Here is a 26699-nt window from a genome sequence, read left to right as displayed (position 1 = left end):
TGATCATATGAAATAAGATAAATCTAGGGATTTGGGGGAGGCTAGCCCATATAGACATCACTATGTTCTCTCCTGGTTATTCTTTTACTCCACAAATCCAGCTTGTGAGACTTGCACAGTCAGTGGTCCTGAATCTAGGGAGGCTTCCAGGAGAAATTGTGAAAGCACTAGAAACATCCCAGTAAAGCAAACAAAAATGAATGTATTTAATTAAGGAAATGTCTGTACGGAAATATCTATTTATAAAATATCAAATATATTCTACAATAGCTCTTCACTAAATAAGAATTTTAAAATCGATTTAGCACCTACTGTTGACAATACAAATATAATAGCTATGTTCAGGAGAGGCCAATGTCACTGTACCAATTATGCTTTGGCCAATGCTTGATTGTGTTACCAGCGACGTCTTTAATTTAATAAGATTAAGGGGAGATACAGACGGACGTTGCGTTTTTGCACGCGCAAAAACAATTTGACAGCTGCGTGTGTCATCCGTGTCTGATGCGCGGCTGCGTGACTTTCGCGCAGCCGCCATCATAGAGATGAGGCTAGTCGACGCCCGTCACTGTCCAAGGTGCTGAAAGAGCTAACTCTTTCAGCACCCTCGACAGTGAATGCCGAACACAATATCGAAAAACCTGTTGGAAAAAAAAGAAAAAGTTCGTACTTACCGAGAACTTCCCGGCCGTTGCCTTGGTGACGCGTCCTTGGTGACGCGCCTCTCGACATCGGGCCCCACCTCCCTGGATGACGCGCCAGTCCATGTGACCGCTGCAGCCTGTGCTTGGCCTGTGATTGGCTGGAGCTGTCACTTGGACTGAATTGTCATCCCGGGAGGTCAGACTGGAGGAAGACGCCGGGAGTTATCGGTAAGTCAGAACTTCGTTTTTTTTTCTACAGGTTCATGTATATTGGGATCGGAAGTCACTGTCCATGGTGCTGAAACAGTTTAACTCTTTCAGCACCATGGACAGTGACTATCTCCTGACGTCGCGTACCGATAATTTTTTTGCCGGGTTCGGCCAAAACGAGTTCGGCCGAACCCGGTGAAGTTCGGTTCGCTTGTCCGGCTTCGCTCATCGCAAAGACACTCCGTTTGGATGTTCGGAAACAGAAAAGCACGTGGTGCTTTTCTGTTTACATTCATCCTTTTGACAGCTGGTGCGCTGTTTCAGTCGGTGTGTGGTTTTCACGCACCCATTGACTTCAATGGGTGCGTGATGTGCGAAATACGCAGAGTTATTGAACCTGTCGCGCTTTTTGCGCAGCAGACAAACGCTGCGCAAAAAGCACGGACTGTCTGTACTGCCCCATAGACTTGTATTGGTCCATGCGTGCCGCGTGAAAACCACACGGCCCGCACGGACCGAATACACGCTCGTGTGAATCCCCCCTAATACCAAGACTTGGGCAGTTCTACCATCTGTAGCATAGGTACACATTGACTTTTTGCTCACCCTGTATTACTGCCACCTTGTCTGAGTTGGCCTACTTTACATCATTCATATGCTATATTGACATGTCATTCACACTTGGGCCATCTGCACAGCGGGCTTGGGGCAAAAGAACATGAAATGTTTCATACATGGGGAGTTGTGATATGGGAGACCTCTAAGTGCTGCTTATTGGCCAAGAGGGGTGGCAGACAGGAGCTTCATGTACACTCATTAGCATATGTGGTGCATGGTGTAGTAACCCAAAAATTGATATGGTGCAGGGCCGTTTACTGATAGCTCTACACTTGAGGGGCATGTGAGAGATGCTTTTTACTTTAAAAAGGTTATATAAGATTAGGGACTTCACTTGAATGTGACTGAGATGCAATACCAGAAGCAGCCTATAAACAAAAGTGGCGCTGTTTCTGACCTTATACAACCGTTGAAAAATAATGACTTTTAATAACGTGCATTTTGTGTTTGTTAATTTAATAGCTTTGTGTTTTTAGACTCATGTATGTATTCAACAAACGGCACTGGATCTCATTGGCCGTGGATTAGAAGTTCATATTGTGGCAGATGCTTCCTCTTCAAGAAGCATGATGGATCGAATGTTTGCCTTAGAGGTAAGAATGGACTGTTTGTTTGTATTCATTGTATTGTCTCATTTTTGAGTTCTTTAGGACTAGAAAATGTTTCATTTAGTTTGTAGATTGTTGCAATGTATATAATTGTAGAATTCGAACAGCCTGTTGTGCTTGTTTCTCGAAGTCTTATTCTGGGGGATTTTGCCTATGACCCTAGATTATTTCTATATAGCATGTCTGTTTCTCCATGTTTTTAACCCTTTTGAATTATTGTACATAGGGAAACATTAGCTATATTCACTAGCTCAAAATAATATTTTAAACACAAAATATATTGCTATATATTCTAGTTCACATTTTGATCTAAAATACCTAATTGTTTTTGTCTTTTTCTGGTCTTGTCAAACTCTTTGGTTTTATCAAACTCTCTGGATTAAAGGAATCTTACTGTATTCCTGTATTTATACTGTTCCTGTTTTGCCAATCCTGCTCAGTTTCTTGCCGCTCTCTGCGTACAGAATGCACCAACTTTCATGATAATGTGACTGGAGACATGACAGTAACATGACATGTCGTCCTTGTGGATGAGAAGTCATATCGGCGTGTACACAGAGAGCAGCGAGAAACTGAACAAGACTGGTGGTGGTAAAATTTTGTGAAAACAGTAAGGTGAGTATATTAAACTTTTTACTGTTTTAGGCATATATTAAACAGAGCACCCATTTCAAATTGTCAGCAGATGGTGCATAAACATTCACATTGGGATCCGTTTATTTCAATTGTGACACAAGGTTAGGGTAAAAAATGTGGCCCTATGAGGAGTGGCGCTGCTGGTATGATATGAGTAAATGTAATCAAGGTAGAAGTGTTGTATCCAAAAGATAAGATTTATTGAGGCTACGCGTTTCGAAGTTGAACTAACGTCCTCATCAGCCCAAGAACACAATGATAAAATCAGACCCTTTATATAGGGAGTGAAGCATTGACTTAAATCATTAAAAAAACGCCAAACACGGGTTAAAGCTCACCTCTGACGTCATGTGGGGTCCGAGTGATGCAAAACAAGAACTGGAGTCAAACTTACAATTGATAATAAACAGTCAAATGCATAATCTACAGTAAAAATAACACCACTAGTGGTTTGGGTCTCGAGAATAATAAGCACAAATAATGCATAAGTATCAGGTAGAGAGGGGTGAGCTCTCGCCCTCATATCTCATTTATGCCTACTTTACCCATATACGCTTTACTTCTCTTACCTTCTAAGCCTGTTGACTATTTTCTGTCAGTCGCCTGTCCGTTTTTATACATTTTTGTCCCAATAGTTATGTATTTTTTTTTCTTGTTCTGATTTATTCTCGAGACCCTGACCACTTATGTTATTTTGACTGTTTGTTATCAGTTGTTAGCTTGTTTTGCATCACTTGATGTCAGAGGTGAGCTTTGACCTGTGATTTGGCGTTTTTTTTATGACTTAGAGGCTCTGTCACCAGATTTTGCAACCCCTATCTGCTATTTCAGCAGATCGGCGCTGCAATGTAGATAAGAGTAACGTTTTTATTTTTAAAAAACGAGCATTTTTGGCCAAGTTATGACCATTTTTGTATTTATGCAAATGAGGCTTGCAAAAGTCCAACTGGGCGTGTATTATGTGCGTACATCGGGGCGTTTTTACTACTTTTACTAGCTGGGCGTTCTGACGAGAAGTATCATCAACTTCTCTTCAGAACGCCCAGCTTCTGGCAGTGCAGACACACAGCGTGTTCTCGAGAGGTCACGCTGTGACGTCACTCACTTCCTGCCCCAGGTCCTGCATCGTGTCGGCACCAGAGGCTACAGTTGATTCTGCAGCAGCATCAGCGTTTGCAGGTAAGTAGCTACATCGACTTACCTGCAAGCGCCGATGCTGCTGCAGAATCAACTGTAGCCTCTGGTGCTGATGTGTCCTCGCTCGTCCGACACGATGCAGGACCTGGGGCAGGAAGTGAGTGACGTCACAGCGTGACCTCTCGAGAACACGCTGTGTGTCTGCACTGCCAGAAGCTGGGCGTTCTGAAGAGAAGTTGATGATACTTCTCGTCAGAACGCCCAGCTAGTAAAAGTAGTAAAAACGCCCCGATGTACGCACATAATACACGCCCAGTTGGACTTTTACTTTAAACACGCCCACTTGGACTTTTGCAAGCCTCATTTGCATAAATACAAAAATGGTCATAACTTGGCCAAAAATGCTTGTTTTTTAAAAATAAAAACGTTACTGTAATCTACATTGCAACGCCTATCTGCTGCAATAGCAGATAGGGGTTGCAAAATCTGGTGACAGAGCCTCTTTAACTTAATTTTCTATATAAAGTGTTTTATCGTGTTCTTGGCCTTATGAAGACGTTCAACCTCGAAATGCATAGCCTCAATAAATCTATTATCTTTTGGGTGCAACACTTCTATCCTTGATTCCATTTATTCATATCATACCAGCAGCGCCTCTTAAAATTTTTTTATCCTAACCTCGTGTCTCTTCCACTGCGGTTACTGCTTGCGGTACCGGATGGCTGCAGCTGACTATCTGGATCATATATTTCCTAGCCTACATCAGAGTTGTGCCTGTGTTTGCACAATATCAAAAGGTGAGCACTTGATATGCTCTTCTGCTTTTTGCCTATTCTTCCGTTGTTTACCTGTACTATGTGGCGCCACACAATTCTGTTTTTTTTTTTTTCTCCAGTTTATTTCAATAGGGGTGGGAGGGCAAATTCAGATTTTGCATATCAGAAAAAATAAATCTACTAATGCTATAAGGAATCCATAAATTAGTTGCCCTTGACAGATCTGTCAATTTTAATCTCTCCTTCTAAGGCCTCATGCACACGGCCGTGCCTGTAATCACGGCCCGCGGTTTGCGGGCACGGCTGGCTGCCGACGGCGGCATTTTCGGGCTGTGCTCCCATACAAAGTATGGGAGCATGGCAGTAACATACAAAAAGTAGGACATGCTCCATAATTCCCGGAACGGTTCTATGGCGCGGAAGCCTATACGTAGCGATATGGAAAGGTGTCCGCGGCCAGTAGAACCGGGTGGGTCCGTAATTGTGGACCTTTTATTACGATTTTTTTTTACGGTCGTGTGCATGGGGCCTTACTGTGTTCACACGAGCACATTACGTCCGTAATGGACGGACGTATTTCGGCCGCAAGTCCTGGACTGAACACACTGCAGGGAGCCGGGCTCCTAGCATCATACTTATTATTTATATGTATAGATCAGCAGCACAGGATAAATTTTTCAAGAGGGTGCACGTCTCCTGGGTCACAGTCCGAGTGACCCCTCAGTCAAGACAAAAAAGAAATGGAGACAGCACTACCAAATTTTCAAAGTGAAGATCCTTTTATTCCACGGTGCAACGTTTCAGCTCAATTCGAGCCTTTCTCAAGCATAATAAATAAATAAATTTGCGCTGAAACGTTGCACCGTGGAATAAAAGGATCTTCACTTTGAAAATTTGGTAGTGCTGTCTCCATTTCTTTTTTTATACTTATTATGTATGATGCTAGGAGTCCCTGGCTCTCCATGGAACTACTGTCCCGTACTGAAAACATGATTACAGTACAGGACAGTTGTCCTGCAGCGAGGCAGGGACTCCTAGCATCGTACATAAGTATGATGCTAGGAGCCCGGCTCCCTGCACTGTGTTCGGTCCGGGACTTCCGGCCGAAATACGTCCGTCCATTACGGACGTAACATGGTCGTGTGAACCCAGCCTTACAGTGAGCTGCTGTGAATGGGTTGCCGGTTTGATTGGCTAGTTTAGCACCTTAGTACCCCATTCAGTCTTTCTCGTTGACGGAATTTGGCTTTATTCACACGACTGTGTGTGAGAGCCATACATTTAGTGACAAAAACTGAGCTTTTGGTAAAGACTTCCTACATTTCCTTGATGGGATCCAATCTCATTCTTTGTTTTGCGTAAAATATACAGCTCTTAGATGGATCCACAAAACAGCCTAATGCTCAATACATGTATATCATTACATATTGATATTGCATCAGACTAATTGGTTGTCGGCTATTCATATGTTACGAAGTCAGTCTGTCCTGGATATTCACACAAATCATAATTATAATAAAAATACAGCCACAATCCGATCTATGAAGTGCAGCTAACCATTCTATATTAATGGTGTTTATGCAGTAACTTAAAGACTTTTGTAGAGGGATTGCACAGTCAAATTTACACAATTTAGTATCCCCTGTAAAAATTGAAAGTAACACAGGAGTACAGTTTTCAATTACAAATGGATCTTGAGAAGTTTGAGGCTTGGGCAGAGAAGATTTTACATTTTTGGGCACAAGCACTCAAGACAGACATACAGCTTGAGTGGGTTCAAAGGCAACTCAAGTAATAAATAGATAGGTGGACTACAGTACTCAGAATTATCAATATTAAGGTTATTTTAGTTTAGAAAGAAGGCAGCTATGGGGTGACCTAATTACTATGTATAAATATATCAAATGTCAATACAAAGAACTCTCTCATTATCTATTTATTCCCAGGACTATAACAAGGGGCATCCTCTACGTATAGAGGAAAGAAGATTCCTACACCGACATAGAAGGGGATTCTTTACTGTAAGAGCAGTGAGACTATAGAACTCTCTGCTAGAGGAAGTTGTTATGGTGAATTCACTGAAAGAGTTCAAAAGAGGCCTGGCACCTTTTCCTGAGTGTAGTAATATTACAAGCTATGGTTACTAGATTACTGTAGATTGATCCATGCATTTATTCTGGCTTGCAGATCCGGCTCCTAGCCCCCTCGGCACGATTAGCCTTCTCTGGCCAAACTCTTCCCCTACAGCAACCGCTGCAGAGGAATGTAGTATCACCCGCCAGCTATTTTGATGACTGTCTGTGTAATACAGGAATGGCTCAAGTCCACCAAGTGGCTCTCTTCTTACAGAGTGGCTCTCTGTTCTGGCTGATAGAGGGGGTCCCGAATGGAGGACTCCCTCTATGATGTCTACAAACCATAATAGGGCATGACGTAAGACAAACCCTTTAAGGGTAGCATTTTTTTAAGTACAAGTACTTCTCTGAATAATTCCACTCTCTCCAATGTAATCTTTGAGATGTTGGAGCTCGCTATGAGCAGTTTGCTGACATGCTTTGTAAGGCTTTTTTTCACATCTCCATCGGAGGGCGGACCGCATACTGCTCTATTTTATACGGTAAAACGACACATTGATGGAAATTCGGCGGAACCCATTTAAATCAATGGGCTCCGTCGGGCACTGCTGGATCCCGGAGAAGAACCGTGTAAACTGTGAGCAAATGTGAATGAAGCCCTAAGTGATATATTCTAGTTGAGAGGGTAAAAGTGAGTAGAAACTTTAGAGCATTGAATGACCCAGCTAAAATGCATTAAGACCTTGCATTCTGTGCCCCCTAGGTGGTCCCTGCGTTTGCCACTAAAGTATTGTGGCATAAGGGCAAATTGAATTATCCGAATAAACACACACTGCTGACATTTACAGCTTTTGAAAGGCAGTCACTGCGGGCAGAATCCACGCATCATTTGCCGTGCACTTTGAAATCATTACACAAATATAATGGACATTTTGTGCAAATAGTCGAGGATTAGAGGCAAACAAGGTTGTATTTGCTGTAGAGCCAAAGCTTTTAAAATGTTCCTGATCTGTACAAAGTGTGTGTGTGTGTGTGTATATATATATATATATATATATATATATATATAGCTGTATTGCTATCTCTTACAGAAAATATTTAAGTTTATTATATTTAAAGATGTTGTCCAGTTTAGACAACCCATTTTTATATACCCTATTATGGAATTTCGAGTAGATGGGACAAGGTCCTCTGTTCAGGATTCTGATCTCTCGGTTAATGTGGAGAGCGATTATAGAATCCGTGTCTCACTTTAGAGTACCTGTCCTGCATTACACAGACCGTCCATTGATATAAATGGTCACTGTGTAATGCATAATTTCCCCTGTGGTGACCTTGCAGGAAACTTACTTCCAGGTTTCCCCACAGCGGACTCTTTTTTTTTTTTTTTTTTGCATTAACACAAAATCTGTATGAGGCGTTGTTTTTTTGCAGGACATACTGTATTTTTTGTAAGTAAAGTTTTTGGGTATACACTAGCATTCCATTATTACTAATATATTTATATATATAATAATTATCATTTTTTATATTTATTTATTTTAATAAATGCTGTTTTGACCTATTTTAGGTTTGCAGGTAAGTCGATGTAGCTACTTACCTGAAAACGCTGATGCTGCTGCAGAATCAACTGTAGCCTCTGGTGCCGATGTGTCCTCGCTCGTCCGACAGGATGCAGGACCTGGGGCAGGAAGTGAGTGACGTCACAGCGTGATCTCTCGAACACGCTGTGTCTCTGCACTGCCAGAAGCTGGGCGTTGTGTAGAGAAGTGGATGATACTTCTCGTCAGAACGCCCAGCTAGTAAAAGAAGTAAAAACGCCCCGATGTAACTAACACAATACACGCCAAGTTGTACTTTTACTTTAAACACGCCCAGTTGTACTTTAGAAAGCCTCATTTACATAAATATAAAAATGGTCATAACTTGGCCAAAAATGCTCGTTTAAAAAAAAACACGTTACTCTTATCTACATTGCAGCGCCAATCTGCTGCAATAGGAGATAGGGGTTGCAAAATCTGGTGACAGAGCCTCTTTAAGAATATATATATATTATAACTCGAGAATTCGTTCCGACAGGTAAAGCTAAGATAACAACAATTCGGGCAATAAAATATGTGAAGAAAGTGTACAAAGGGGGACCCAATGCATGCCTAGGAGCCCACTGTGCACACACATCACTTTTTTTAATATTTTTTTTTAAGGTGAAATATCACCATATATACATAGGATTGTATGACCAAACATCATACCATATTGCATAGATGAATCAAAAAATAAAAAATGTGAATAAAAATGTGACATGTGGTTTAGAGGTATGTAGGTGAAAAATAAGTAAATATATAAAAGGATATATTTATGAGTGTATATATAAAAAAATATAAGTAAGCATGTATGTATACGCGCATACACTATTTATTTATATATATATATATAGTTTATATATCGCATGCATGCTCACATAAAAATGAGTGTTAGAATATGTAATAAATGTGCATAAATAGACCCAATAGGTCAAAAAAGAGACTGCAAACCGTCAAATACTAAATAAATTAAGTTAGTAGTGCATTTAAAGCACAATTGTGTAGCTTCGAAGCATCAACAATAATAAAGGTGAAAAGACCTATGGATAGAAAAAAGCATATGATAATTGGAACAGTGTTAAACGAAACTTCCATCAATGTTATAATGCATCTATAGAATGCCAAAATATAGAGACAATTCACTCAAAAGATAACTGTACCAGGTCAATAGCAGAAATATTACTATTGCCGCCTAATGCAATCATCACATAGCCACGAAGTCATAGAAAAAGGGGGGGTTAGAAGAACCAATCACTTCATAGAAGACATTAGCAGATGATGACACCGAAACCACGTTCATATCAGAAAGTATAAGATAACTATCCTCATGTGCCTCCAATGCAACCATGCGCCTCAATATAACCATGCGCCTCATGCAACTCCGATATGACCAGTAAAGTCCACTCTGAAAAGACAAGCAAGCAAAAGTTAAATAATTAATCCTCACTACACACAAGGATAAAACATAACAGAGGTTGGCACCTACTAGAGATAAACATTTATAAAAACGGAGCAAAGCTGACCATTTCATTTAACCCCTTGGGGAAAACTGTCTGTAATTTCACAATCCATTTGCATTCACGTTGGACAAGGATTCTCTGAACATTACCCCCTCTATTTCCTAAAGAGAACTTGTCAATTCCCCTGAAGTCTCCAATTACCTTGGTGGTGATCACGAAAATGGCGAGGTATCGGTTTTAGTTTGCTTAGTTTTTCAGGATCATCAGTTTTCATGGCTCCCTTTATGTCCCTTACATGTTCAAGGATTCTCACACGAAGTTCTCTAAAAGTGAGACCTATTTAAAGAGGCTCTGTCACCAGATTTTGCAACCCCTATCTGCTATTGCAGCAGATAGGCGCTGCAATGTAGATTACAGTAACGTTTTTATTTTTAAAAAACGAGCATTTTTGGCCAAGTTATGACCATTTTTGTAGTTATGCAAATGAGGCTTGCAAAAGTCCAAGTGGGCGTGCATTATGTGCGTACATCGGGGCGTTTTTAATACTTTCACTAGCTGGGCGCTCTGAAGAGAAGTAACATCCTCTTCTCTTCAGAACGCCCAGCTTCTGACAGTGCAGATCTGTGATGTCACTCACAGGTCCTGCATCGTGACGGCCACATCGGCACCAGAGGCTACAGTTGATTCTGCAGCAGCATCAGCGTTTGCAGGTAAGATCGATGTAGCTACTTACCTGCAAACGCTGATGCTGCAGAAGGATGTTACTTCTCTTCAGAGCGCCCAGCTAGTGAAAGTATTAAAAACGCCCCGATGTACGCACATAATACACGCCCACTTGGACTTTTACTTTTAAACACACCCACTTGGACTTTTGCAAGCCTCATTTGCATAACTACAAAAATGGTCATAACTTGGCCAAAAATGCTCGTTTTTTTTAAAATAAAAACGTTACTGTAATCTACATTGCAGCGCCTATCTGCTGCAATAGCAGATAGGGGTTGCAAAATCTGGTGACAGAGCCTCTTTAAATACTCTGGTCACACTTTTCCAGCACCCCCTGACGAAGCCAGGTGCGAAACGCGCGTTGGAGTGTTTTGACAGTGTTGTGGCAGTGAAATGGCTCATGGTGGGTTTCTGGTATGCATATTTTGAGGTCTTGGTGATTTTCCCATGATTGTTACCATACATACTTCATATTCTATGATATAGTATGCATTATACCACCATTATTTGCCCTGCCTTCTATTCAACACTGTCTATTTCTTTGTACTGCCTGTACATTGTTTTTATGGGTGTTAAAGAGGCTCTGTCACCAGATTTTGCAACCCCTATCTGCTATTGCAGCAGATAGGCGCTGCAATGTAGATTACAGTAACATTTTTATTTTTTTAAAAACTAGCATTTTTGGCCAAGTTATGACCATTTTTGTATTTATGCAAATGAGGCTTGCAAAAGTCCAAGTGGGCGTGTTTAAAGTAAAAGTACAACTGGGCGTGTATTATGTGTGTTACATCTGGGCGTGTTTACTTCTTTTACTAGCTGGGAGTTAGGAATGGGAGTGTATGATGCTGACGAATCAGCATCATCCACTTCTCTTCACAACGCCCAGCTTCTGGCAGTGCACAGACACACAGCGTGATCTCTCGAACACGCTGTGTGTCTGTACTGCCAGAAGCTGGGCGTTGTGAAGAGAAGTGGATGATACTTCTCGTCAGAACGCCCAGCTAGTAAAAGAAGTAAACGCCCCGATGTAACACACATAATACACGCCCAGTTGGACTTTTACTTTAAACACACCCAGTTGGACTTTAGCAAGCCTCATTTGCATAAATACAAAAATGGTCATAACTTGGCCAAAAATTTTCGTTTTTTAAAAATAAAAACGTTACTGTTATCTACATTGCAGCGCCGATCTGCTGCAATAGCAGATAGGGGTTGCAAAATCTGGTGACAGAGCCTCTTTAAATTTTAAAGTGTCTTGATCAACTGTGTTGTTTGTCTTCAATAAAGTCTCTTTGTATTTTTCTAAGATACGTTTTGATTTGGTCTTACTGTAGCATGTAAGGATAACTTTTTGGTGTTTCTATGCTTGAGAAAGGTCCTGTTGGTCTGAAACATCGCACTGGTTGGTGCATAACATTCCCATTTTGGAAGTGCTGCCTCGTCTCTTCTTTGTGTATACCATTTGTGGGACTTTGAAATCAGGTTCCTTTTGAGGCTTGCACCCGTTATTTTGCACTGTTTTCCGGTGTTGTGATAATCCATCTTCTTTTGTAGATTATGTCCATATTACGGACTCTACTGTAGACTCTTTGCCTGCTTACGCCTCACCCCTGTTCTTGTGTAACCACATGTGGCAAAATGTTAAGGTATATATTACAAAGTGGAAGAACTTCACGTACTTGCACTTTATACCCAGTTTTAGATTAGTTAGGATACCCTTTTAGGTTACTGTATCCTCTTGTGCAAGAGGGGCATATTTTAACTTACTATATACAGTAAAATTCCTTTTTGACGTCCTCTGGCAGTACAGAAATTGTGATAATTCGTTACTTAGCACAGCACAGTCCAGTACAATAATTTGTAAGCTGGAAAAACTGGAAACTGAAGGCTAAACCGCCAGAAGATCCCTCTGATCAAATAGTGATGGAACTATATTTAGTTATTTTCCTGGAGCTTCTCTACTTGCTATACTTTTATTAATTTTTTTTTATTCCTGTAAAATAATCCAGAACAATTACAACCCATCAGGTCCTGTAAATTCCAGGTTACTCCATGTGTAAACGTATGATGTGGGCTCAGGAGCTGTGACTGTGCCATCAGCAGTCTGTGTTCGCTTTAACATACATAATGTATGTAAGCTTATTAGGCCCGGCCTGAGTAAAAAAAATAAAAAATACGTTATTCAATATATTGTTACCTGAAAAGGTGCCATTAAAGATATACAACTCATCCTTCAAAAAACAAGTTCTTATACGGCCGCATCCAAAAGCAGAAAGGAATAAAAAAAAAATATTTTACAGTTTGTTTTTTTTTTTGTTTTTTTTTTGTGATTTATTGTATTTCACGGTTTCATTTTCTTCTTATTTTGCAGCGTCTTGCAAGAAACGGAATTATAATTACCACAAGTGAGGCTGTACTGTTGCAGTTGGTTGCTGATAAGGACCATCCGAAGTTCAAAGAAATCCAAAACCTTATTAAAGCAAGTGCTCCCGAGTCAGGACTCCTTTCTAAAGTGTAACTACAAAATGAGTGACTCTGCTTATTGGATTCCTTTTACTTGTGGTCTCTTCCCTTACAAAATTACAGTTCTGCATGAGAATTCTTTGCAGTAATTAATAACTCCAAAATCTTCATGGACCGTAAACTAAATGATTGTTTGCCTGCTTGTCAACTGAAGTGAATACTGTAATTTGTGTACGTAGCTTCTAATGTATATTTTTTTTCCTTAGGAAAGTGGTTCTGTGTGGTAGATCGGGGTCAGATTTGTGTACAATCTTGGTGTTTCCCCTTTTACGAACAAATTGTATTTACTATTTAACTTGGAATAGGCAGTACGACGACAGCTGGAAGCCTGTAAGTCTATTAGAGGTTGGATAAATGTTAAGTATATGACCTGAATAAGTGCCAGTCAATTGGTGCAACCTCCACAGTTTGGGAGAAAACATATTGTGCCATTTGTCCACCAAAACTTGTTTTTATAAATTTTCATTAAATATCATCCACATGTTAAAGGGGTTTTCCAGATCCTGAGGACTGATGACCTGTCCACCGGATAGGTCATCCGTACATGATCTGTGGGAGTCCGACATCCGGGCTCCGCGCAGATCAGCTGCTCCGGTGCCTCCGTGCACCGGACGAACAAGCCAGAAGCAGTTTGCTCCGGCCACGGAATAGCGGCTAGGCGCAGACCTGCAGCACGGCCGCTATGCTATGTACGGAGCCAACTGCTTCTGGCCTCCGTACATAACATTATGTGGCACAACATCCGGTGCCCGCAGGCCACCTGAGCGGCTTATCCGTGCGTGGGTCCGGGTGTCGGACCCGCACTGATGACTTATCCAGTGGATAGGTCATGAGTTGTCAGAAGGTGGGCAACCCCTTTAAGAAGCATATTGATCCATTAATGGAAATTAATGATAGTTTACCTGATGCCTATAATTTACATAAAATCAATGTATTTTGAGTAATCATCCAAATTGTTATAGCGTTTATTTGAAGTCTTTTAGGTTACCGTCTTTTATGTTCATACTTTGCACTATTAGATTCCAGCTCTAACCCAGTTAGAAGAAAAATAAATACAATAAAATATAATAAGGCTGGCATAGACACAGACTGTACATTTTAGAAACTAGTCGGATCAGTTTTTAATTTACTTTTTAGTAGCCTGCCAATAAGAACTTTCATAGAAATTTTTCATAAAAAAAAAAAACAAGCAAAAACGAACACTTTGCTACCTGGCTCCTGGGATCTGCACAGACCTGCTATAAGGTAAATGCTGTGTTACAGAAATTGGGAAAACTATATTCAACGTCCACTAACCTATTGGTAGAAAAGACTATTATTTATTATATTTAAGGGCAGTTGAGTATATTCTTTCTCTGGGTGAGTTTTTCCTATGTTGTGTTTTTTGCTAGTTTCCTCACGTTTATCAATATACCAGTATACATCCATCTTGCGGGTGGTTCTGTTTTTGTTTACCCTCTAATTTCTCTTGAGCATAATTGGCTTTTCCAAAAACATGTAATAAAGAAGATGCTTTAAATTGAACTTTAGATATGGAGTTGGCCAATGATCCACAAGTTTTGTTCCTTTCTGTCCACCTTATTCTCAAAAGGACTAGAACTAACACTACTACTACTGCTACAAAAGGAAAAAAAAAAGATCTGTCTATCCTTTCTACATTATTAAGGGACATTTCTGTGTGGAAGCTGTTGTGTATCTATGCTCCAGTAATGATTTATTCATAGTTTGAAAAAGTAACACTGGGAATTGTATCCACATCCTGTCAATCTGTTGGTCCAGATATAGGATAAAATCTCCAATATGGGCTGTATACTCAAAAACTGCACATTTTATTAAAATTATTCCATAAATATTGCAGATACAATTCCTCAGTATTTGTAGTAATGCAAAATATATATTATATATATTTTTTTTCTTATTTTATATCTATGGACTGACAAGTGACAGACATTATCCTCTAACTGAGAATGTTCTATATTGGGTTCTGAGAACATCTAAATTTAAGAAGGGTGTTTTAAATGACAACAGATAAAATTAGCTTTCTTAGATTTTACATTGATGGCCTTTCTTTAGCCATTCACTCTAGTGACTGCTGCCCCTTTGTTTGGCCGATCAGTGGGAGTCTCGGGCGTCAGTCCCTTTTACTACAGGGATGGCCTATTTTATACAATTTTGCTTGATAGGTCATCAATGTAAAATCCTTGAAATCCTGTTTGACTATAGTATTTAGCAATACAACAAACATATTTGCAGTGTTAAAAAAAAAAAAAAAACAATTTAGGTTTCCTCCTTTCCAAGTTTTACTTTCTTACTTGTAGTGGGAGTTTGTATTTGAAAAACACAGGTCTCATTCGTATTGCACCATCTTAGCTGATATGTGGTTCTGTAGTGTAGGATCCATTTCTTTTTTACGGGGAAGGATCCTTTTAATGTTAGATGTCAGTCAATTGATATATTTTGGCTCCATTTGAAATCTAAACTTTGTATCTCCTGTAACATTATTATTATTACTATGTTATTACTGTTCTGTCACTTAGAGTAACGAAATAAGATGCCTGCTTGTTCTATACAGTACCTCAGTTGGAGTATATCTATATAAAGTGCAGTTTTTTTGTGAAAATCTTTCCAGATTGTACACTTTGCATTTGTATGTTTCCATTTATGACCTGTCCTTGTTAAATAAAATGTGACCTTTTTTTCCACTGGTGCTCTACTATAGTTTATTCTTTTCTTCCGATCATAAACCTTGTGCAGCTTAGATTAATGCTGGTTGCTGTCCTGCAGAAAATGTGGTTACATCCTGCCCTAATCTCATTCTTTTCTGTCTCTCACATAACGGTCCATCTGGAAGACTTCAATCTGGGTTGGGTCTGCTTTGTTAATGAAATGTTAGATTAACACAGAACTTCAGTTTAGTGCTTACAATGTCAAATTACATGGCAAGTGGAGAGAAATTGATTCCAGATGGGGCAACAGAGTAATTTCATGTGATTTACATCATTTTAGAAATGTAAATGTTTTCTTTTGTTTCCCCTCTTTACACATCTATTGGTAGAAAAATATATTTTTATCTGGCTGCATTTGTCGTTTTTTTTTGTTTTGTTTTTTTTTTCATTAATCGAAGCATCATTTCCTTCAGTGCAGTATTGGCATACTTTCCAACTCTACCGGAATGTTCAGGAGACTCCCGAAAAAAAAGGAGCCCTCCTGTCGAGCAGACAAATCTCCCATGTGTGCCATCAGGATGTGACTGCAGAAGCGAGTATCTAATTTTGTGGGTTCTGTATTACTCTGGAGGGCTGATCTTGGGTCTGTATTACTTTAGGGAGTTTGGTCTGTTGTTGTTTAGGGAGGGGGGGGGGGGGGGGGGTCTGCATTCATTTTAGGGTGTGATGTCGGTGTCCTAAGCACTATTTATGATTCAAATGCTGTTGGTTGGGAGAGGCCCTATAAAAATAGGTGGGACTTAAGGCAAAGTCTTTTCAGAATCTTCTTGATGATCTCCTCCCAAAAGTTGCCAAGTATGAGCACTGGTCTTAACCCCTTCCCGCTGCAGTTAGTTTTTATTTCTTCTTTTCTTATTTTTTCCATCCTCACCTTTTCAAGGAGCCATTACATTTTTTTTATTTTACCATCGACATAGCCGACCATACAGTAAAAATGACGACCTATTACTTTTAACAAAATAAAAACAATTTTAAAATGTTTGCGTCGTGTTGCCATATTCTGTGTCCAAAAGTTTGGGTTTTTTTTTCCGGTGATGGAGCTGTAGTTTTTCTTAGTATCATTTTGGGGTACATACGACTTTTGCATCACTTCTTCTTTTTTTTTTTTTTTTATATTCCATTTTTTTGGTGCCCAGAAAACGGCAGTTATATGTTGTTTTAACTGTGTTTAATTTGCTGGATAAATAACATCATATTTCAACAGTTAATAGTCATTTATTAATATTTTAATTCTTAAACTTTTATTAAACGTTTTTTCGACATATTTAATTTTTATTTATTTTTTGTCCCATATGAAGACTTGAACATGTGATTTGTTGGATCGCTTGTACACTGCATTACTTATGTATTTCCATTGCCCTTTCAGTGTTTCTATTTCCCAGGTCTTAATAGGAGGACCGAGATAAAAGACTTTGGTATCTTCATTATTCCGCCAGTTACCATCACAACCAATCTGCACACAGTGATCGCTGGGAGCATCTACAGACAGGATTGGATTATTCTCCGATCCTGGTCATTAGAGCAAGGTGTTGTCTGTAATATACAGCTGACACCCGTTGTGCATAGAACTGGCTCAACTCCTAAGCCCACTCCATACTCTTCCCCCCCCTCCCGACAGAAGTTTACATTTACGTTAAATGTCCTGAAGAGGTTAAATGACATACTGCCCATATACATTTGATCAATATCGGTGAATCCGCAAACAATCAAACACGTCTAGGGGCATCCAGACTTTCCCTTGAAAGCAGATGTCATGAGAAATAAGGATTGGGCATGTTATATTTCAGCATGTCTGATCCATTTGTTGTTCTGGAAGATAAGTACTGCCAGAGGTGCTTGGCAGCAGCTTGTCTCCCTCTCATCCATTGAAATAAACATGCATGCTCAGTTGACCTTGTATATACGGCTGTACAAGCGTAAAGCTAGGTTTTCACACACCGATTTCTGACCAATCACTAATTTCAAAGTCTCCATGATTGGTCTGAGATTTACTTGCAGATATTTTGTTAGGGGTCTGGCAGCGGCTTCTACCCTTCTCTATTGAAATAAAATTGCATAGTCAAGCGTACATGTTTGGAGTCGAACGTTCGGCTGACGGCTATCTTGTGTATGGTCCTCTTAAGGCATATTGCATGGCTTGATCTGTAGTAGTCTTAGATTCGCAAAAGAACCTCCTGTCTTATTTATGATTATGTCCGAGGCTCAGTCTGTTGCTCCTGTCTTAACTCTCACCCTCCCTCCTACGCTTTACAACACTGCTCTGCTTTTGCAGATTGAGTTCTGTGTATTTCCTCAATCCTACTGTTCTTATGCTGTATATTCTAAATTAGGTCAGTGCTGATTTTCCTTTATATTAAAGATGGAATGACTACAAAGTACAAGCCATCCCCACTAGGCTGTCCAGCTGTCAAAATGTGGGTGTCCTGTTCATGGCCACTGAAGTTCTCAATCAACTACCACATGAATAATGAAAAGTGGGTATGTTTTGGGACATACTCAGAAAACCTTAGGTTTTATGTCATAGATTCAGAGGCAAGGCTGCAGTTTCTGCCACATAATACTACCACTTGTTGCCTATTCTTGATTGTCCCTCAATCCACATCAAATTTCATGGCCCACTCATGTATTTCATGATCTGCATTATACATTTTCATACCTTCCTTAGTATACCCAATAAGTCAATTGTGGCTAAACAGTATGGGGACCAGTAATTTTTCAAGTGAGGCCACCAAGCTGTTCTCCGGAATAAGAAAACTACCCACTCTCGGGGTTCTGTTTGTGTCCCCTCTTTTCTAGTCAAATGCTCCATGCAATATATAAAGACTTCAGTCTTTATCAGAGCTATTAGCTAGTGTGGGTCTCACACACTCTCTGACAATTATTATACACTCTAACCACAAACTGAGCAGAGTTATGTATGAGGAGGGCATGAAAGGTATAGCTGTGGAGTAAGTGCAATAATTAACGAAATGTGGTTTCTACCATCCTTATGGGGGTACTGGGTCATCTAAAGAAAAAGTGCCTGTCCTTGGTCATATGGTAGATCTGGGGCTCCACAATAAGTATAGCCTATACTGAAACGTTTGACCGATCCGTCAATCGACTGAGAAGTGGAAAAAGGTATACAAACTTGATACATCTTTTCAAACCGAAAAGACCAGCAGTGCAATACAGTACAGGTATCAGAAAGTAAAAGTAATGCTGTGTTATGCAGAAACGCAGTGTGCATTGTAAAAGTCTTTGGTATGTATAAAACGGTCAATGGAATATATTTACATGTTAATAGCTGACCTGAATGATGGGAGAAGAAAACCAAAGAAAAGGTAATACTAGTTTTCTTCTAGGAGAGCATACTAATGTGCACAGAGGCTCAACACAGACCTTGTGTGCATGTTTGCTTGGGGCGTTTCTAGGCAATTTGATCGTTCCTAGCGGAACAGGGTAAGAGCTAAAATGTCACATGACTTGTTCAAATATTGGGTCGTGTTTACTTGGGGTGAGAAATGGGTGGTTTAATCTTTTTGCCACATTTTATATTGTGTAGGGTGTCTATCAGGAAATGCATGGCTTTTGAAAGCGTTTGGTATGAACCATGAATCAGGGAAGGCAGAGCTGCAGTGTTTATGATTGCTCCAAGGTGACCCAGAAGAGCCTAGTTCACTTGGCTCATGTCTCTGTCAGTAGCTCCTCCTTGGGTCCTTCCCATCAGGAAGGATGTTCTCTTTCAGGGTCCCCTTTTCCATCCGCATCTAAACAAACTTCAGTTGACTACATGGAATTTGAGAGGTTAATTCTCTCTGGAAAAGGTCTTTCGGACAAGGTAGTAGACACTCTTAGCCAGTAAGAAGAAAGTGACCTCTAACATCTGAACGATCCTAACATACCAGTCATTCTAGATTTCCTATAGGCAGGTATAGACAAACGACTTGGACCCAGTTCTCTGAAGGTCCAGATCGTGGCATGGAGTTCCTTTTTTGATGTTCGGCTAGCCTAACACCCCTGGGTAAACCGGTTTATATGAGCATCATCACGTCTGAATTCCACTCTTAGGTCTGTAGTACGACCTTGGAATCTAAATACTGTCCTTTTGGGTCTTTCTCAAAGTCCCTTTTGAGCCTATTGAAAATATTTCTATTCGACTACTGTCACGGCGCAGGGTGTGGACCCACTGGGGAGTAGCGGGATAGCCGCTGGCCAAACAGGTATAATACAATGTCTATAGTTCAGAAAGGGTACCTGAGGCAATGTAGACAGTAGCGGTGATTCAGGCTTAAGATGAGGCTCCGGCAGTAGACAGACACCCGGTGGGTGTGACATAGTAGATGCAGCGGAAGACACAACTCGACTTAAACTCTAAACGGCACAGAGACACGGTAGCGCGGGAAACAGGGTACAGGCAGCAGGAACAAGTAACACTGGGAAACACTAGAGACAATTTGCAAGACAAACTATAGGTAACACAACAACACTCAGGCAATGATCAAGAGGGCAGAGCCCTTTTTATAGTCCAGCAGCAGTCTGGGCTAATTGCAGAATCTCTGCAACTGGATGCGCACTGGCCCTTTAACCAGGAAGTGAGTGCCGGCGTCTCTCAGGAGGGAGAAGCCGCTGAAAACTCTCGTCCATGGCCGCGGCCGTCAGAAGGGAAGTCAGAACAACGGTCCGCGGCCATAGACGTTACAACTACTAACCATCAAATGTACTTTCCTTATGGCCATTACTTCTGTCAGGAAGATTTCTAAGATTCAGGCTTTTCCAGCTCACCCCCTTATACTAAGGTATTGGATGACAGGGTGATCATTAAACCTCACCTCTCCTTCCTTCCAAAGGTAGTGTCAAAGTTCCATACTTCACAGGATGTCATTCTCCCTTCCTTCTTTCTCAGCCCCGAGAACATTCAGGAAGAAAGATTCCACATCCTGGATGTCGGGAGATGTCTTCTGTGATATCTAGAGGTTACATCTCATTGTAGGAAAGATAAAAATCTTCAACAGTTTCAGGGACCACGTAGAGGTAGTAAGGCTTCTACAGTATCCATTGCCAGGTGGATTAAGCAGGCAATACATTTAGCTTGTGTCCTTATCGCTCCTTCCACCAGTAGGGTTTGGACTTTATACAACCATGTCAGTGGCCACTTCCTGGGCTGAGAAAGCAGGAGCCTCTTTCTCAAATTTGTAAGGCCGCTACATGGAGTTCCCCACATACCTTTTTTTTAGACATTATCGTCTTCAGGTTCTTTTTGGAGCAGATGCTTCCTTTTGGTACCAAATTCCTGCAGGCTGTTCCTCCCTGATGACTACTAGTCTAGTCTCGCATGGGTGCTGTCATGAGCAATCCTCCCTAATCCCTCCCTTTTTATAAAATTTTATTTGGCTTGGAGTTCGTTAACTCTCTCTCTCCTTTCCTCCATGTGGAGGTCTATAGGTCAGGGTCTGGCCTAGGCAGAATAGGGATATAACTTACCAGATTTGGGTCCCTTTCAGCTCTACCTCTTGTGGTGTTACCTTTTCAAGATACCTTTTTTACTTTTTTTTTTTTTGTTCCACTCCTCCAGTTACTACTTCCTTTATTGCAAATCACCTGAGGTGTGGAGGGGGTGTGAACCTTTTTATCTCATCAGGTTTCCTGTCTTGGGATGGGCGGTCTCCTCACATGGGTGCTGTCATGAGCTCCAGAAAAAACAATTACCGATAAGTAAGAAATTAATTTTTATTTTATATTGTGAACTTTGTCATGAACAGAATGCAGAAAGCCTGCTGCTCATGATAAAGCTCACATTCGAGTTTGAGAGAGCAAAAAAAAATAAAGTTTACCTGAGCTATCATTTCAATCATCTTGTCCCATAAAGACACACACACACACACACACACACACACACACACACACACACATACACACACTTTGTTGCAGCTTTTGGCTCCGTTTTTTGAGCCAAAGCCAGAAGTGAATAATAAAAAAATAAAAAGAAAGGACTGATGCGTCTCCTTTCTTTTGTTTCCACTTTGTTTTTTGTTTTTTTTTAGCCAAAACACAAGTCAAAAGCTGCATCAAAACTTTGTGTGATCCTGGCCTATTAGTATATTCACACTTGGCAGATTTGGTGGAAAAAATTTTGTGACTGAAAATCTGTTCAATATGTCTGAATGGGTTTGTTTCTGCGGCATGCACATAGATTTCTGCAAAAATCTGTTGCATGTGAATATTCCCGTAGGCTACATTCAGACGAACGTGTGCAACCTCTGATAAGGAACTGCAGTTTTTCACGTCCGAGGTGCACCCTTGCTTGGACGCCTAATCACTGATCCCTCATAGACTAGAGTCTATGGAGAGATTCTTGAAAACGCAAGAAAATGGGACATGTCCTATTTTCCCACGGACCCTTCACACGCTCCATTGAAACAACGGCCGTGTGAGCGGCCCCATTGAAATACATGTCCATGTAACGGCCGTGACACTGACTAGTTACACGCTCTTCTGAATGAGCCCTTAGGCCTCGTGTGCTCTGCTGTATAATATATCGTTACCAATTGCCACTCTGTATGGATGTACTACCATAAATTCCAAATGGTGCTTTTTTTTTTTTTTTTTACAATATTTTTCCGTATAGTTTTCCTGTATGAGTATCGTATAAGCTCTGTGTACTTATGTGGTGTTCCTTATGGATAATTGTGTGAGTTTACAGTGACCAGTAGCCAACTGTAAAAACACCCTATTCGCGTGCTATGGAGCATGACGCCAGTTCTTTTTTAGTGTAAGGTCTCATGCACACGACTGTAGCCATGTGCACGGCCGTGATTTTCGGGTCGGCCGGCAGTAGACTTTCAGTCGCAAGCCGCCCGCAAATCGCGGGCTATGCACATGGCTGCGGCCATTATTTTCAATGATCCCGGGCCATGCACAGATAGTAAAAACTACAGTCGTGTGCATGGCCCTATAGAAATGAATGGGTCCACAATTCTCCCGTGGATTTTCGGGGGAATTGCGGCCGCAAAACCACGTTCGTGTGCATGGGGCCTAAGCAATCTAATTTGTAGACCTTGTTTTCAAATAGGTGCAGTGTGCTGTAAGAGACTCCTCCTGTGTTTATGATTTAACATAGTATAAAGAGGAAAGCACAGAAAAATACTTGTCATATTTTTTTTCTTTTTATCAAAATATATTTCATTCATGGAAAAAAAGTATAATCAGCATAAGGCTGGATTGACACGAGCATGTTCGGTCCGTAAAGGACGGAACGTGTTTCGGCCGCAAGTCCCGGACCGAACACACTGCAGGGAGCCGGGCTCCTAGCATCATAGTTATGTACGACGCTAGGAGTCCCTGCCTCTCCGTGGAACTACTGTCCTGCACTGTAATCATGATTACAGTACAGGACAGTTGTCCCGCCGCGAGGCAGGGACTCCTAGCGACGTTCACCCACTACCACCAGGTATTGTTGATTTAATAGGTGAAATGCCGATGATAGGTTCCCTTTAAAGGCTTTGTATACTTTTTTTTTTTTAAATAAAAATGTGTATCAGTGTGTTGCAACTTTTGTCATTTAAATTTTATTAAAAATTATATTTGCTTTTTGAGATACAGCTGCATTGTATTCAGGGCATCTCTATCTTGCGCTGAATCCTGTATCCGTCAGGTCAGCAGGACCAGCGGGTCCTGCGTGTCTCTGATCGAGGTGTTACCGATCACATATTATTGATTAGAGGTGGATCCTGCGAGTCTGTGATACACAGGACCCGCTGACCTGACGGATTCATGTCTCCGCGCATGATACAGCTGCTCTGTATACAAAGCAGCTGTATCTCAAAATGTAAAAATTATTTTAAATAAAAACTAATTACAAAGTTGCACTGATATACATTTTTATATAAAAAAAAATATCACTTTTGAAGGTGTACATATCCTTTAAAGACTGGACACACTGATCATCACAATAAGGGAAGGGGGAGCAGGAGTAGAGTGTAAAAGGCACAGACTGCTGGTAAGATTTGTATCTTACTCCAGTGCTGGATTTTCAGCTATAAGGCTCAGTACTGCTGTATAATGTCCTCCATGCTGCTGCAGCTTTTATATATGTAATAGATAGGAGAGCAGGATTCTCCTCTTCGATCTGTGTGCAGTGTATAGAAGACATGATGGGCTCTGCCCTCTAGCTCAGAGACAACTGAGAATAGATCTAAAACCTGCAGAGGGGAAAACTGCTAAATAATACAGAATAAAAGTATTTTAGTACACCAAATGGGAAAGGACAAAGAAGAAAGCCCTAAGGTTTTAGCAGTATGACAGGTTTTGTTTCTATGTCTAAGTTCCACATATATTATCCTAAAGGAGACTGAAGAGGAAATTTGGTGAAATTTACAAATTTGGTAAGTGATAATCAAATTAGATCAAGTCAATGGACATGAAGTATGATCTGAGCTGTTATATCACTTCAATGTTTGTGGTTTTATACAATGTATTAATCCACAAAAAGGACACCGCCGTTTATTCCATCAAATAAATGACAATGTGACCTAGTCATTAATCAGAAAGCATAATCTGTTAGCATCGAATGATGTCTTCATGTAATCATTTGATTGCTTATGTTTATGCACAATATCATTTTCCGCTTTATTTCCTGAATAAATATACTCATTTTTAAGCTTCTGTTTAAAAAGATCGAATCTTACATTGTTTGAATTAAGATAGGGTCCATTAATAATATTTCCAAATATTAATTTCAAGGGGTTTTCCCATAATCTTTATTTATCACATTTCCACAGGGTAGGTGATAAATATCTGATTGGTGGGGCACAGACCTCTGGAACCCTCACTGATCATGAGAACGGGCTTACCTTGCTGTTCCTTGGAGCCCTATTGGAACGGAGCGGTAGTGTGCATGCTCGGCCACCACTCTGAAAAAAATAAAGAAATTGTAAATTTTACCTTCACTTTGCTCTATTTCCTGTGAAACGCCTAAAGGGCGCTACGTCTCTTAAAGGCGGCTGACCGCTGTGAGCGGCAAACACAGCGGTCAGCCGCCTTTGAGAGACTTGGCGCCAACGACTGGATGCACTTGCCACCAGAAGGATCAAGATAGTGCCTGATGAAGGTCTAAATCTCGACCGAAACGTTGCACTAAACCTCTGGCATCACCTTTTGATTAAATAAAATTCAAGATTTTCAAAAATCATTTACTTGTGTGCTGAATACTTCTTTGCTATAAGATTGGGTTGGGACCCTATTCGTGCACCTACCCTGGTCTTGTGCACTCAACTACAATATTCATAGCCATAATGGTTATTAAAAAAACTGACCAAAAAGCCTCGGGACACAGCCCTGTATATAGTGCCACACTGCCTCATGTAGATGCTGCTGCATACCCCTGCTTGTAGATGCTGCTGCATACCCCTGCTTGTAGATGCTGCTGCATACCCCTGCTTGTAGATGCTGCTGCATACCCCTGCTTGTAGATACTGCTGCATACCCCTGCTTGTAGATGCTGCTGCCTACCCCCTGCTTGTAGATGCTGCTGCCTACCCCCTGCTTGTAGATGCTGCTGCCTACCCCCTGCTTGTAGATGCTGCTGCCTACCCCCTGCTTGTAGATGCTGCCGCCTACCCCCTCCCCTTGTATATAGTGCCACACACAACCTCCCCTTGTGTATATAGTGCCACACACAACCTCCCTGTTTAGTGCCATACAGACCTGGAAGCCCCCCTTGTAGATAGTGTTCCCCAAATTTTATTTAAAAAAAATAAAACCTTATTCTCAACCCCATTCCCGCGACAAACGGAGCCTCCTCCGCAGCCTATGAGATGGGACCATAGCGTATGCCGGCGTGATCCAGCCTGCGCAGGGATCCTGTCCCAGTGACAAGCTCGCTGCCCTGCAATAGTATTCAATTGTATCTGCGTCCCATGGACGCGGATGCAATTAAATGTGGCAGTCACCCGTGATGCCTGGTGCTAGTGACACCACCGGGCATGAGGGGGCCATGCTGCCCCGCCAATAATATGTTCGGCCAGCTTGCACGGGCCCCCTCATGTGGCAGGCTCTGTCTCCACCGCTATGACTGCTACAGCGGTAGTTATACCACTAAATTGAATGAGTTCCTTTTTTTTCTGTGACCTACATGTTTTAGCAAAGTGTTTTTTTGTGAGCTACCATGAAGTTCTGAGTTTTTTGTTTTCATGTTTGAGTAGGTTTCTTGTTTTTTTGCTTTTTGTTTTTTTTACACTTTTATATTGCAAATTTGTTCCCAACAGACTGCTTCCTAAAAATAGGTCAGATCAATGTCTTTTCAGAACTAGGACACAGCCTCAGCATTAGTTGTATGTGCCAACAAAGTGATCAATGTAAATGAAGTAGACTGAGCCACTGACCTGTAATGCATTACAGTCTGCGTTCAACAAATTCAATGAGTGCTTTTTATATAACTTGTCTAAAAAAAAAAAAAAAAAGTACTGCCATTGATCAGCCCTGTGACATCTGGTTTAGATGCACAATACAGTGACAGACTACTGATGTTGTAATATTATGTAACTTTGATTTCCTACCCTAATACCAGCGATTTTGGAGCCCCAGTTTTATGGTCCAGGAGTTAGTATGACTGCTTCTTACACTACTGTGAAATAATGGGAAATAATACAAAATTGGACTGATTTATCAATGTACTTATTTTATTTGTTTGCTGATGTAAATATATTGAAAATATGATGTGCAGACCAAACATCATCTACTTAGAAAAGTGTCAGAAAACAACACCAGGTCTGACCTGGCACTGTTTTAAGTCTGTCAGATTCATCAACATGTCATGTGCTCTGTTGATCAATCTGGCACACACTGTACATTCCCTTCGCTGTCCGATATGAAACTGTTCTGCCATTTCTACCAAAGTAGTACGGAAAAATGGATTAAAACTGCTACACAAAAGCATCAAAACCTGCATGTGTAAATGTACCCTAATAGTAACACTGTTCCAATCAAAAGTGTCCAGAGGGC

At 40.8% G+C, this 26699-nt stretch overlaps 1 protein-coding gene across 1 annotated transcript in view; it reads left to right on the top strand.

Annotated features, from left to right (window-relative positions):
- Positions 1–14895, top strand: part of ISOC1 (isochorismatase domain containing 1) — a 30354-nt gene extending 15459 nt beyond the window's left edge. The window contains exons 4-5 of the mRNA XM_075835806.1: positions 1949–2065; positions 12842–14895. Of these exons, the coding sequence (XP_075691921.1) occupies positions 1949–2065; positions 12842–12988 (264 nt within the window). The 3' untranslated portion in view covers positions 12989–14895. The remainder of the gene's footprint in view (positions 1–1948; positions 2066–12841) is intronic.
- The last annotated feature ends 11804 nt before the right edge of the window (positions 14896–26699 follow it).

Source organism: Rhinoderma darwinii, chromosome 1 (assembly GCF_050947455.1).
Source record: "Rhinoderma darwinii isolate aRhiDar2 chromosome 1, aRhiDar2.hap1, whole genome shotgun sequence".
In the NCBI taxonomy this organism is placed as follows: domain Eukaryota; kingdom Metazoa; phylum Chordata; class Amphibia; order Anura; family Rhinodermatidae; genus Rhinoderma; species Rhinoderma darwinii.
Note: the sequence above shows the minus strand (reverse complement) of the source record. Positions and strands in the feature narration are given on the sequence as shown.